General features: G+C 48.1%; 1 protein-coding gene across 1 annotated transcript in view; it reads left to right on the top strand.

The window, feature by feature from the left end:
* The first annotated feature begins 699 nt into the window (after positions 1-699).
* The window catches only part of CDH22 (cadherin 22), a 70074-nt gene continuing 55508 nt past the window's right edge, over positions 700-15265 (top strand). Inside the window, exon 1 of the mRNA XM_077159422.1 lies at positions 700-915. Coding sequence (XP_077015537.1) covers positions 700-915 — 216 coding nt within the window. The remainder of the gene's footprint in view (positions 916-15265) is intronic.

A 15265-nucleotide genomic window follows, 5' to 3' on the forward strand; every position in this document is an offset into this window, starting at 1 on the left:
TGGGGGCAGGTGGGGGACACTGAGAAGGACGGGGGGGCGTGGCTTCAAGGAAGCAGGCGGAGGGGTTGGGATGGGCGGGGCGTGTGACTGGAGTTGAGGATAAGGGTGGAGGGCTGCAGGGAGGAGGGGAGGGGCAGGCCTGTTGGGCTCTGGGCTTCAAGCCACAGAGCACTCTCTTCTCTCTCATCACTGCTCCACTCTGCACACTGCCAGGCATACAGCAGGTGCTTAATCAGTACTTACAGGACAAAAGATAGACTTGTCCACCCCACATGGAGCCTGCTCTGATGTCTTCTTGTCTCTCTTGCAGGCGCCCAGACAGGGCGGCCCTGGGTCCTGGAAGGACCGGCGGGGCCCGACAAGCACCCGGCTCTCGGCGCAAGGACCACGGCGCACACTCGACCCGGGAGCCGCGGCCGCGCTGCCTGGTGACCGGCCCCGCGGGGGGCGCGGGCGGGGACCCCGGGGGCCGCCCATGCCCCGGCTGCGGCCGCGCCCCCTCCCGCTGGAGCCGGGCGCGCCGGTGGCTGGGCGGCGGTCGGGGCCGCGGGCCTGTCCGGGGGCCCCGTCGGGAGCCGCGTCCCGGCGGCCGCGCGGAGGCCACCATGTGACGCGGCGCCCCTCCGTCGAGCGACCGAGCGGCGGCGCCCCGGTGCCTCCCGTCCATGCGTCTAGGCCCCGGCCCCGCGCAGCCCAAGCATGAGGCCGCGGCCCGACGGTCGGGGGCCCCGCGCGGGAGCGGCGCTGTCGCCCGCGCTGCTGCTGCTGCTGCTGGGACGCCTGTGGGCGGCGGGCGCGCCGGGGCCCCGCGAGGACGGCACGCTCGGGGCCGGCCGCGTGAAGCGTGGCTGGGTGTGGAACCAGTTCTTCGTGGTGGAGGAGTACACGGGCACCGAGCCCCTGTACGTGGGCAAGGTAAAGTGGGGCCCCCCACCTGCTGCGTAGACCCAGTTCCTCTTCCTTCCCAAGTCCCCGTGGGGAGTGCCTCCAGCCAGTGGCTCCCTGGCCAGAGGGGGTCATGCATCCCACATCCCCCTCTCCCTAGCCAGCACCACCCCCACCGCCAAGCGGATACTCTCGGGAGGCCGAGCCCAGATTCCACCCCTAGCCTACCAGGGTCAACCCCCACCCCCACCCCCACCCCCGTGCAGCCTCACTTCCCTCCGTGCTCATCAGCCCTCCTGCCCCTGCCCCAACCCCTGCCCTCTTCCTCCACCAGGCCTCTGCCTAGGCTCCTTTCTCCCCGAGAACTGTAGTTACCTTATACTCAGCTATAAGTCTCAGCTCAAATGCCACTTCCTCAGAGAAGCCCTCCTTGACCACACGCCCTTCCCCATCATGAGCCCTCAGAGGTCCCTCCATCTTTTCTTCCTGACACTTAATTGTGCATATGTTTGATTATGTGATTGGCATGTATCTTCTCCATTAGACTGTTTAGCTCACTATTGAATCCCCAGTGCCCAGAACAGACATTGCTCACAAACAGTTCAGTGAATTCATGAATGAATGAAAACTACTCTCTCAGACCCTCTGAGTAAATGCTGATTAATCTGGCTGAAGATCTGGTCCCTGGAAATATGAAGAGCCGAGAAGGCCATTTGTTCATCCATTCAATCCCTAGGCCTTTTGTGGGGCCCAAGGGTGATGTTGGGGAGGGCAGAGCCTCTACCATTTGGGGGATCCCCGAGTAGGGAGATATTCTGGTTCATAAAAAGCCTCTCAAGTCAGGCCTGACATTAATTAGGCACTCTTGGCTGGCTTCATGGAAGAAAAAACATTTGTGTTGGGTTTTGATGTACGAATAGGAGCTCTTTAGGCTGATGAAGAAGGGGGCATAGCCTACACAAAGACATGGAGGCCTGAAGGAGCCTAATTTATTCAGAGATTTAAGTGCCAGCAGTTGGTGTGTTGGAATGGAAGGTGCTTATAGGGCATGAAAATGGGGTGGTGCCCAGAAACATTTCTCTGACTTTTGTCAAGGCCAGTCAGCTATCCAGTAAGTTTTGGTCAGAGGAGGAAGTGGGGAGACTAAGTCCAGAGTTTCCTGTGGGCCTAAGTGAAGCTGAGAATTGGTGAGGCTGAGCTCTGTTCTGAGGCTCAGTGTTTAAGACCCTTGGCAGGGATAGGAGGAAGTTCTAGATTTAAGCCTTAGGGCTTACCTTGCAAGAAAACCATTTTCTCTGATCTAAGCACATGATTCCTTAGTCCTTGGCTACTTTCCCCTCCATACACAGGGCTGAAGTTGATCTCCACGGGTGAGTGAAGGGTTTGACAAATGGCGCTCAGAGAGGTTCAGAGCCTGGCTCAAATTTGTCCAATAACCTAATGGCAGAGCCCAGGACTCCTGACTCCCAGCTGGACCAGTGAGATAGTGGGGCTAGTAGGAAGAGGGTGAGAGGATGGGGAAGGAGGAAGTGGTGCTAGGCAAGAGCTAATGGGGACTCAGGCTTTGGAGCTAGATACACTCTAGTTCGAGGCTTGGTTTTGCCAACCAATGAACAGTGTGACATTCAACAAGTTACTTTACCTCTCTGAGCCTCAGTCTCCTCATCTGTAACAGTGGGACTCAGAGAGCCACCTCCTAGGATTTTTGAGAGGATTAAAGGAAAAAGCAGCAGGCTAAAGTGTTCAGCCTAGGGTCTGGCTATTTTGTTTTATTTTTAAATTACTCTCATCTGTTTGCTCGAGCTGCTGTGGAAGATACCATGCAATGGGTTGGCTTAAACAATGGGAGTTTATTGCTCATGATTTGAGAAGCTAGAAGTCCAGCATCAAGGAACTGGCGGGCTGTAGCTCCCGGCAATCCTGCATCTTACAGTGATCCCTTTCTCCTTGTTTCTGTTCCTCTCATTTCTGCTGACGTTGGCTTCTTCTGACTGATTGCATCTGGATCTCCCTTGCTTCTAAGGACTCCATTTGTATGAATTAAAGCCCGTCTAAATAGGATCTTCAAAGATGCTATTTCCAAATGAGTCCACACCTTGACTAATGAAAACGTCTTCAAAGGTCCTGTTTACAAACGGGCTCCCACGCGCAGGAACTAGGATGAAGACTTGAGCGTATCTTTTGTGGGGAACATGATTCAATCCCAACATGGTAGAAAGCAGTTAACCCTTAAATCGCAAGGGAGAAGTCCTTGTTCCCTTTTGTAGACAAGGATCCGCTGTCTAGAAAGGGCAAGGTCATGGCGGGGACAGGTGGCTTGGCCAGGATTTGAACCTGTGTGCATTGGCGTTCTTAGCCCCCGTGAGAAAAGGCCAGTCCCAGCCCGATTCTCCAAATGTCTGAGTCCTGTGGGCCTGGGAGAAGGACTTTGATCCAGGATGACCTCAGAGGGAGAAGGAAGCGCTGGGACATACATTACGTCTGCCTTGAGCGTGTGCCAGCCGAGGTCATCACGGGCACCCTCCACCGAGCGGACCTCCCTGCCCACCTCTATCCTGAGAAGATGACCAGAACCACTTGTTGATTCGCCACTTTCACCTGCGTTCACCTAGCCATTGTCATATCAGAGCATGAGCCGAGCCCCACCCCCATCTCCTGGAACCAGCCTGTCCGCGATGGGAGGGCCCTAGAGGGTCCGCTCGTTATAAGCCAGGGAATCTGAGGCCCAAAGCAAAGATCACGCCTCGGCCACAGAGCCACCTGATGACTGAACCGACCCAAGGAAGCGGGTCTCCTGGCCCGGGCGCCGTGCCCCTTCGAATGAGCAACCCTGTAGGAAGCATCTGCTCTGAGTCAGGCATCCTGCAGGACCCGGGGTCTTTCCTTCACTCCACATCCTCCCGGCCATCAAACTGTGTCATCCTCTGGGTCCGCCTTCGCCACCCGGAGCCCATGCTCTCACCCTCAGGACCCCCTCCAGATATGTGCTCTTTGCAGGGAGTGGGGAGAAGTTGCCATCTCTTTGCAAACGCTTGCCCAGAGCACGCTTTCCTCTGAGCAGTGGTAGAAGGTGGGGTTAAGCTTGCAGCCTCTGAAGGTAGATCTCCCGGACTCGAATCCCAGCCTTGCTGCTTTTTATCTCCGTGACCTGGGCACACGATTTAACCTTCACTGTGCCTCTGATACCTCCTCGGCTGCGTGAGGCTCTTCCTTGCACGCCCCTTCACTGGTTGTGGTAAGGGTGAGTGGGTTAGCATTGGCCAAGAACTAGAACAGCACCTGGCTGCTTAGCTGCGTGGTCAGTATTAACGTTTATCGTTTTGGTCTAGCACATCTCCAGCAGCTTGGTTCTGCCGTCTGCACTGTGAACCCTGCCGCAAGTCCTGCAAGCCATCTTGGCAACCTACACCCTCGTTTCTCAACACTGAAAGGGGGACGTTGTCCCTAACCCACTCCCCACTCTAGGAATATGCGCTTGGCCTTTTAAGAATCACCCGTCTCCTTCCCAGCTGAGTCCCTACAGCCATGCGAGCATTTGTGTGTGCACACACACACACACACACATGCACACACGCACACACACACACGCCACGCTCTCACTCTTCAGGGGAAGGACTTCTCCACGGCTTCAGTTAATTCACTGCTTCCAGGTCCCCCCATCCCAGGAGCTGCTTGGAGCATCCGTCCTTGTCGAATTCCGAAGGTAGCTTAGCAACAGCATCATCCGCAGACGAATCCTGGGCACCCAACCTATTTCACAGCCGCCTCCTCCATCACTCACCACCAGACTCCTGGGGACCCCTGGGGACGCCGGGCCTGTGGTGGTCGCGCGGCATCCCCCCCCCACAGCTCACAGCCCCCCCCAGCCCCCACGAGCAGCCCTGGCCCACCTCTTCCCCTCACCTTCCCGCAACACCCACCCAAACGCAACCTCCCAGCATTTCCATAAAATCTGGGTGCTTTGACTAATCCCTTTCCCGAACTGTAATTTCCCCTGAGGCTTCTGTCAGCTGGATGCGGATTTTGTAGGATTTTTAATTTTTTTTTAAAAGATAGAATTATGGGGTCAGCACTTATGACCAACTCCTGTGGGCGGCGAGATCTATTTTAGATATACGGCAGGATTAAAGTAGGGAGGAGAGCAGATTTAATTAAGTTGCTAATATTTAAAGAAAATTGATGAACTCCTGGTTTACGAGTGGCACAGGCGTGAACAGACCCTTCATTCTGGGGGAGGCTTTTTATTTGATTTGCTTTCCATTTAAATCCTGCACTCGTTTTATTTGCGTAGCCACACTGTCCATTTAATTGTCTTTAATAAGGAAAACGTACCTCCGCTCACATTTAATTTTGATTTAATTAGGAGGAAGTAATTAATGGCCTTGTAAATCCCATCTTTCAGCCCCCTCCCGGGAAGGGAAGCCATCATTCTTGTGTTTCTCACTTTGTTTATGAGTGAGGGCTGGGGGGATTCTCCTCCTGGGACCAGCCACATTTGATATGATGGAAAGAACCCAGGTTGTGGAGTTGGGCCTGGGGGGTGCCTCTTGTTAGCTACATGACTTTATGCCCTAAGACGTAGGTCCTTTCTAGGCCTCTGTTGGCCAATCTGTGCAATGGGCAGAAAATAATTCCCGGCTCATAATGTCATTATGAGATAATGGTGAAAAGGGCCTAGACCTCTGCCTGGAACCTGTTGGGCTCCCAGGGACTCTGTACCCTTGTCTGGATCCTGTGTGCCTGAGATTAGATGGAGTGGGTCTGTCCTCCCGAAACCCCAGGAAGACAGTGGGGAAATCTGATGACAGTTGTGTCTTTCGTTTATTGTTGATTCAGTGTGTTTGGGGCTGAGTGCTAGAAGAGGGAATTGAACAAGCTCACAGCCTCATACTTGCGTGTGCATGGAAACTTGCTTGCACTTGCACGCACACAAGTAACTCAGCCCTCCCATTTCCCTTGCATTTCTTTTGCTGGCATCATCAGAGCACCTGCTGTGTGCTGGCATGAGGAGTTCAGAGACAAAACATACTTAGCTCGTGCCCCTGAGGCCCATCATAGCTGGGGAGACTACACTAGACTGTTACAAGGGAGAATGGGGTAGAGGGCAAGGTGTGGGGGGCAGGGACGTGCAGAGCAGGGAGAAGGCTCTTTCTCCAAATGGGCAGGTATCTGAGAGGATTGCCTGGAGGAGGAGCTAAGATGAGTCTTCAAAGACATCCAATGGGTTGATGCCCCCTGTATCTCCAGTGAGGCAAGATTTTTTGAGTCTGTGGTTCTTGTGTCAGGAGATGGGGGACGATCTAGATGAACCCCTCAATCCCTCCTGCAAAGTGGGAAATGGAGAGGGAACTCGTCTATGTTGAACACCTACTGTGTGCCAGGAGCTTGTCTCATGAACAGAACCTATGGAGGGGCAGTATCAATCCCATGCACAGAAAAGAAAACTGAGGCTCCGAGAAGGCTGGCCACTTGCCCAGAACCAGACAGCAAGTCGGTGGCAAAGCTGAAGCTGGCATTCAGCTTGTCACCGACTCCAAAGTCCGTCATCTTTCCTGTTCTGTGGTTTTGCGGTCCTTTCCCACATAATAAAATCGAGGCTCGGAGAGCCTTGCACCACAGACTGCCGGGTGCAAGAGAGAAGACAGGTGTCAAGGCCTCTCCTGAAGGGCGCAGACCAGGGACTGCCCTGCAGCCCCCTCCCTCAGCCCCACCCCGGAAGCATTGCAAGCCCAATAGCCAAACTCCTAGAGGCCGCAGAGGCTCCAACAACACTTTGGAGTCAAAAAACACCTGGGCCCACCTGAGTCTTGACTGGAAAATGGGAATACATCCCTACATGCCACAAGTTCAGTTTGATGTCTATGGTCAGCCTGCAACATATGCCTGGCACGTAGTAGGCACTCAATAAACAGGAGCCCTGTCCCCCAATCTCCAGTCATGGCTGAGAGTCTTGAGAAGTATCTTCCAAAAGCAAAGCCAGCGCACACCGTCCCTGCTGCAGAGTCAGGACCCCAGCGGGCAGGGAAGGCAGCCCCAGCCCCGACTCCACCTCAGTTGCATGCTCTGAGCTCAGCTCGGCCCTGACTCTGCAGTCCCCAGAGAGCGGCCGCTTGGCCCCAGCCTGAGTTCTGCTCTGACTTCACGGAAGAACACCTGTGATTTCACCACTGGGTTCCACTCCTCATTCTTAAACAATCCCTGTCCGGGTCTGAGTCAAGGGCTGCAGGGGCATGACGGAGACCCAGGAGACAGGGAAGGACGAAAACCACCATTTACAGGACGCTTGGGTCGTTGCCAACACGTGGCATTTCATCCTCATCACACCTGTGCCAGGTAGGGCTTGACCTGATTTCTCAGGTTGGAAAATTGCAGCTGAGACAGTGGAATAAGAAGCCACGTGGCATCAGTGAGCAGAGGCAGGGCAGCTGTGACATCAGGCGCTTGGCTTTGCCCACTTAACAGCTGTGTGGCAGAGTAAATGCCCTCCCCCCCCCCGTGCCTCACTTTTCCCATCTGAGAAATGGGGATGATGAGGATAACGTTTTATAGGGCAGTGATAACAGCTGTTGAGCATCCTCACCAAGGGCTTCTCTTCCACCACGCCGCACAGACGTGTTTGCTGATTAAATACACAGACACCAGGACTTATTGGAAAGTGAGTGGAAGAACCCCGGAAGAAAAGAATGTACCCGCCTGGGCAAAAGGAAAGGCGAAAAGAATGAACAACAAACCTAAGAGCCAGGTCTCCTCATCCCCGATGCTGTCAGTGATTCAGGGCCGACGTCCAGAGATAATTTTATTGGGGGCATTAAACTGAGTTATGAGGTTTTTACAATCCAGCCACTTATGAGAAATCTATTAACAGTAACTGGACAGGAAGAAGCCTTCTCAGTGGCGCCCAGGATGGGCATTAATTGGGGCAATCTATAACAGGACAGGGACCCAGAAAGGTTCCACGAGACGCCTCCATTTACTCCCCGCAATTTCTGCTGAGAATCAGCAGACTCGCCAAAAGGAGAGAGATGCCCATTAATCGGCTAATGAAATATGAAAATGTTTATGGGCCATTCAATCTTCCAAATGGCACTTCTATAATCCACCTTTCAGACACAAAGTTCCACTGGCAGAATTTATACCCAGCTCCTCCTACGTGCCAGGGGGTGGGCGTGCGTCGCCCTCCATGACGACTTGTATTGACACCTGTCCAGCTGGGTGACCTGGGACCTCTAACGATCCCATCAACCGCGGAAGCTTCAAGAGGCACTGGGACCCGTCCGAGCTCCCTGGCTTACCTGGAATGCAGTTTCCTTGGCTCGGGGCTGCCTTAGAGATTTGGGCATCGGAGCGTAAGGGCTTAGATGTTTCTGTTTGGGGGAACAGCCTCCTTGATGGTTCCTTGCCCAAGAGATCCCCGTGTCGCGAGAGCAGCCTAGGACCTGAGGTCTAACCGGGCCTGGATTCAGTCCCAGTTGTATGCAGCAGACATTTAGTAGTGCTAGAATAATGGTAGGAAACATTTTTTAGGTACTTATTGTTGTCTCAGGCAGGGCTGGTTTTCAGCTAGTACAAGTTGATAGAGGGGCACTGGTTGTTAAAACAGCAAAAACCTCCCTAACTGTAGTAAACAGTCTCCCCCACCCGCCGCCTCCCCTCTCTCAGCCTTGGATCTCTGCAAGTTCCAGCAACCAGTGGGTTCCTGCCAGCCCAGCAGGGGCCTGGACAGAGCTCCCGCCATGGTCAGTGCCCCTGCCATTCTGGCTGTCCATATACTTTCTAAAAATAATGTATTTAGTTTTAATTGTAGTAAAATATACGTAGCATAAAAATCGTTTTCATCACTTGAAGTTGACAGTTCTTTGACACTAAGTGTGTTACAATTTCGTGTAACTTTCACTCTGTCTTTTTCCAGCCTCTTTGCATTATCGCAATCCAAGACTCCTACTCATTTAGCAGTAACTCCCCATCCCCCAACCCCGACTCCTGGTAACCACTATTCCGCTTTCTGTTGCTATGAATTTGCTTATTCTAAGTATTTCATATAAGAGATATCGTAATATTGGTCCTTTCGTGTGTGGCTTATTTCACTCAACAGCTTATCTTTGAGGGTTATCCATTTTGGTAGCGTGTAGCATGTACCACCCATCACTTCTTTTTACAGCTGAATAATATTCCGTCATGTGCATGGACCCTATCTCGTGTGTCATTTCTTCTGATGTTTTGGACACTTGCGTTGCTTCCGCCTGTTGCCTGTTGTGCATAATGCTGTGATAAACACTGGTGTGAAATGGCTGTCCGAGTCCCTGCTTTCAGGTCTTTGGGGAATATTCCTAGGAGTAGAATTGCCAGGTCATGTGGCCAGTCTATGTTTAACTTTCTGAGGAATCACCAAACTTCTCCTCAATGATGACAAACCCAACTAGGGTTCCTGTTTTTCGGCGTCCTCGCCGAAACTTGTTATTTTCAGTTTTTTTGTTAATAGCCAGCCCACTGGATGTGAGGTGGTATCTCGTTGCAATTTTAATTTGCATTTCTCTGTCGGCTAATGATATTGATCTTTGGCCTGTGTTTTAATTGGGTTGTTTGTCTTTTTGCTGTTAAGCTGTAGGAGTTCTTTATATATTCTAGATAATAAACCTTTATCAGCTATAGGGTTTCCAAATATTTTCTTCCCGTTCTGTAGATTGTCTTTTCACTTTCTTGAAAATGTCCATTGATGCACAAAAGGTTTAATTTTGATGAAGTCCATTTATCTATTTCTTCTTTTGTTGCTTGTGCTTTTGGTGTAAAATCCAAAACTCCGTCGCCTACTACAAGGTCCTGAAGATATTTCCCTGTGTTTTCTTGTAAGAGTTTTGTAGTATCAGCTTTTGCATTTAGGTCATTGATCCATTTTGAATTAACTTTCAGGTATGGTGAGAGGTAGATGGATTTCCAGTTGCCCCAGCACCATGTTGACATGACTCTTATTTCCTTATTGAATTGACTCGGTACCCTTGTTGGCAATCCACTGGCCATATATGTGTGGATTTACCCCTGGAGTCTCAATTCTGTTCCATTGGCCTATGTGTCTGTCCTTCTACCAGTGCCACATTGTTTAGTTTAGTTGAGTTTTGTATTGTATCTCCCTACATAGGTTTATATCTATATATCTATATCTACAGCTTATCTATACAATCACACACACAGAGGCAGATCTGTGATATGTATATCATAGGGAAAATTTTGTTCGCAGTGTTTTTGTTGTTTGTTTGTTTGTGGGGTGCGTGGGCTGGGAATTGAACCTGAGTCTCTTACCGCTGGATGACCCTCGCACCCCTCCACACCATTTTAATTATTGAAACTTTAGAGTAAGTTTTGGAATCAGGACATGGGAGTCCTCCAACTTTGTTCTTCTCTTTCAAGGTTGCTTTGGCTATCAGGGCCTTTTGCGATTCCAATTTGAGAATCAACTTTTCCATTTCTGAAAAAAAGAAGGGATTTTGTTAGGGGTTGCATCGCTATACTTTAAAAGCTTTTATTGTGGTTACATAGTATAATAAATATAACATAAAATTTGTCATTATAACCATTTAAGTGTCCAATTTGGTGGCACTAATTATATTCACAGTGTTATGCAGCCATTGCCACCATCCATTTCCAGAACTTTTTCATCGCCCCCAACAGGGCCCTGTATCGGTTAGGGAATAACTTGCCAACCGCTGGTAAAGCCTGGTCTACTTTTTGTCTCTATGAATTTGCTTTTTCTAAATATTTCCTATAAGTGGGGTCTGGCTTATTTCATTCACCCTAATGTTTTCAAGGTTCACCCATGTTGTAGCATGTATCAGAGCTTCATTCTTTTTTGTGACGATTAGTATTCTAGCCACCACATTTTGTTCCTTCATCTGTTGTGGGAGCTTTGATTGTTCCCAGCCAGTGGCTGTTGGGGGCTAATGCTGCTATGAACATCGGTTTGCAGGTATCTGCTCGAGTCCCTCTTTTCTGTTCTTTAGGGAATATTCCTCGTAGCAAAATTTCCAGGACACATGAAAATCTATGTTTCTCATTTTGAAGACCTGCCAAATTGTTTTCCACAGCGGCTGCACCGTTTCATATTCTCACCAGCAATGCAAGAGGGGTTCTAATTTCTCCACACCCTCCACCAACATTTGTTATTTTCCATTTTTTAAATAATAACCATCTTAGTGGGCTGTTCCTATATTAAAAGTCACATGGTGCCAGAGGGTGCTAAGGGATTCTTAACTCAGTCCTCCCACCGCCTCCAGGAGGTGCTGTTACTATGTCCATGTCACCGACGAGGCGGCTGGGAGATGCAGTAACTTGATCAGGAGCACACGGCCAGGCCTGCCAGCTCCAGAGCGGGGCTAACTCTCCTGCCCAAGCGCACCTCCGGGGAGGCTGCAGAATGGGGTAGGAAAGTCCAGGCCCTGGAGCTAGGCTGGTTTTTCCACTGGTCTGACCTCAAGTGAGTCATCCTACTTCTTTGATCCTCAGTTTCTTCCACTGTAAAAAGATAGATGGCAAAGTACACACCGTTTTCAATAACAGATAGAGCATCCAGACAGAAGATCAATAAGGAAATAGAAGGCTTGAACAATGCTTTAACCAGCGGGACCCAATGGACATGTATAGAACTTCACCCAGCAGCTCTAGAACCCACACACTTGTCTCGTGCACGTGGGTCATTCTCCAGGATAGAGCATATCTTAGGTCACAGATCAAGTCTCAAGAAATCCAAAAAAGATTGCAGCCATGCAAAGTATCTTTCTGACCATACTGGAATGAAGCTAGAAATCTATAACAGAGGGAAAGCTGGAAAATTCACAATAGATGAAAAATTCAACAACCAGTGGGTCAAAGAATAAATCGCTAGGGAAATTAGACAAATGAAAGTGAAAATACAACATATCAAAACATACGGGGTGCAGCAAGGGCAATGCTCAGAGGGAAATTTATGGCTGTAAATGCTAACATTAAAAAAGAAGGAAGATCTCAAATCAGAACCTTAACCTCAAACTTAGAGAAACTAGAAAATGAAGAGCAAACTAAACCCAAAGTAAGCAGAAGGAAGGAAAATATAAACATTAGTGCAGAGATCAATGGAATAGAGAACAGAAAAATAATAGAATCAACAAAACCCTAAAAAAAAAGTTTGCCCCTTTGAAAAGATTGATAAAATTGGCAATCCTTTAGCTAGACTGACAAAGAATAAAAGAGAGGCTGCATTTTAAGAAACGAAAGGAAGGACGCTACTGACCCCAAAGAGATAGAAAGGATTGTAAGAGGATAATATGAACAATTGTACACCAACAAATTGTATAACCTAGATGAAATGGGCAAATTCCTGGAAACATGCAAATTACCTGAACTGACTCAGGAAGAAATAGAAGATCTTCACAGACCAATGACAGATAAAGGAATTGAATCATAATCATAAACCTCCCAACAAAGAAAAAAATCCGGGACCGTCTGGCCTGACTGGTAAGGAATATCAAACATCAAAAAAATCAAAGTGAAGGGAACACTTCCTAACTCATTCTGTGAGGCTAGCATCACTGTAATGCCAAAGCCAGATAAAAATTACAGGATGATATCTCTCATGAATATAGATGCAAAAATCCTCAAAAAATACCAGGAAACAGAATCCAATAGCATAGTAAAAAGATTATACACCACAAGCAAGTGGGATTTCTCCCAGGAATACAAGGGTGGTTCCACTTATGAAAATCAAATAATGAACTATACCACAATAATAGAATGAAGGAAGTAAACTACATGATCATTTTGATTGACACAGGAAATTCATTGACAAAATCTAGTATCCCTTCATGATAAAAAAATACTCAGAAAACTATGATAGAAGGAAATTTCCTCAACATAATAAAGGTTATATATGGAAAAACCCACAGCTAGCACCATATTCAATGGCGAAAGACTGAAAGCTTTCCCCCTAAAATCAAGAATGGGACAAGGATGCCCACTGTCACCACTATTATTCAACATTGTGCTAGAAGTTCTAGCCAGAAATATTAGGCAAGAAAAAGAAATAAACTTTATCCAAATTGGAAAGGAAGAAATAAAACTTTCCCTATTCACAGATGACATCATCCTATATAGAGAAAATCCCAAAGACTCTACAGGAAAGCTAAAGAGCTGATAAATAAGTTCAACCGAGTGGTGGATCAATATGCAGAAATCAGTTGTGTCTCTATACACTAGCAATGAACAATCCAAAAAGGAAATCAAGAAAACAATTCCATTTACGATAGCAACTAAAAGAATCAAGTATCTAGGAATAAATTTAACCAAGGATATGAAGGGCTTGTACACAGAAAACTACAAAATACTGCTGAGAGAAACAAAGAAGACCTAAATAAATGGAAAGACATGTTCATGGATTGAAAGGTTGACTATTGCTAAGATGCCAAAACTACGCAAAGCAACTTACAGATTCAGTGCAATCCTAATCAAAATTCCAGGAGCTTTCTTCATAGAAGTGGAAGAACCAATCGTCAAATTCATATTGCAAAGGCAAGGGGCCCTGAGTAGCCAAAACCATCTTGAAAAGGGACAACAAAATTAGAGGAGTCAGACTTCCCAATTTCAAAACTTATCACAAAGCTACAGTCATCCAAGCAGAGTGATACTGGGACAAGGACAGACATATAGACCAATGAAGTAGAACTGAAAGTTTATAAATAAACACGTCTATAGCCAACTGATTTTTGACATGGGTTCCAAGTCCACTCAACGGTGAAAGAACAGTCTCTTCAACAAATGGTGCTGGAAAACTGGGCATCCACACGTAAGAGAACCAAAGTGGACCCGTACTCACACCATATACAGAATTGACTCAGAGTGGATCAAATGCCTAAATATAGGAACTAAAACTATAAAGTTCCTAGAAGAGAACCGAGGGGGATAACTTCAGGACCTTGTGTTAGGCAATGGATTCTTAGACCTGGCACTGAAGACACGAGGAACAGAAGAAAAAATGGATAAATTGGATCTCATCAAAATTTTAAACTTTTGTGCATCAAAAGACATTTTCAAGAAAGTGAAGAGATAATCTAGAGAATGGCCCAATTGAAAAAATGGGCTAAGAACTTACTAGACATTTCTCCAAATATGTGTCCGATAAGCATATGAAAAGGCGCTCAGCATCGTTAGGCGTAGGGAAATGCAAATCAGAACCACAGTGACATACCACTGTGTACCAACAGAATGGCTGTTACTAATTTAAAAGAAAAACACAGCAAATGAATAATAACAAGAGTTAGTGACTACGTGGAGAAGCGGGGCCCCTTGTGCATTGTTGATGGAAATGTAAAATGGTGCGACTGCTATGGAAAATACTTTGGCATTTCCTCAGAAAGTTCAATATAGAATTACCATATGACCCACATCCCAATTCTGAGTATATGCCCTAAAGGATTGAAAGCAGAGCCTCAGACAGCTATCCACATGCCAGTGTTCAGAGCAGCATAATTCACGATAGCCAAAAGATGGACTCAACCTACGTGCCAGTGATCAGATGAATGGACAAAGTGTGGTCTCTCCATGCAATGGACTGTTACTCAGCTGTGAGAAGGAATGAAGTACCAGCTACAACATGAATAACCTTGAAGACATGATGTTGCAAGTTATAAGCCAGATACACAAAGACAAATATTGCTGGAGCTCACCTATATGAAATAACTATGATATGCAAACCCATAGAGACAGAAAGTAAATTACAGGAAACAGGGGCAGCGATAGAGGAATTAGTGCTTATTCGATAGAGTGTGTTTGGGGTGATGGGAAAGTTTTGATAATGGACAGTGGTGATGGTGGCATGACACTGTGTATGTGATTAACAATACTGAATTGTATACTTACAAGTGATTAAACCTGGAAATATGTAGTATATGTTACCACAAGAAATTTTTTTTACGAGGATATCAAAACCTTCTCCAGCAGGCTTTGCAGGAAGGAGCCCTGAACTAGGGAAATTGGTGCAGTCCCGACATAGTCGCTGCTCCTTGGATTTAGATTCCTTTCTCCCTCTCTCCGCTCACTCCCTACCCTGGCCCTGGGCAGTCCCTGAGCCTGGCTCTCCAGATGCCAAGATGAGTGAAAAACCCCTCCTAACTTCCAGGGTCTCAGAGGCTAGGAAGCTCAAAGTGAGGTCCGCCAACCAGCAGCTTGGAAATTTGTTAGAAGTGCAAAAATCTCAAGCCCCACCCCAGACCTACTGCGTCAGAATCTACATTTTAATCAGATCCCTAGGTAATGTGCTTGCACATTAAGGTCTGAGACGCACTGGTTATAGCAATCCTACAACACTGAACATGATGATGATGGCTTGGGGTATTGCAGAGATAGAGGGGAACCGGGGTGG

Source organism: Tamandua tetradactyla, chromosome 1, assembly GCF_023851605.1.
Source record: "Tamandua tetradactyla isolate mTamTet1 chromosome 1, mTamTet1.pri, whole genome shotgun sequence".
In the NCBI taxonomy this organism is placed as follows: Eukaryota; Metazoa; Chordata; class Mammalia; order Pilosa; family Myrmecophagidae; genus Tamandua; species Tamandua tetradactyla.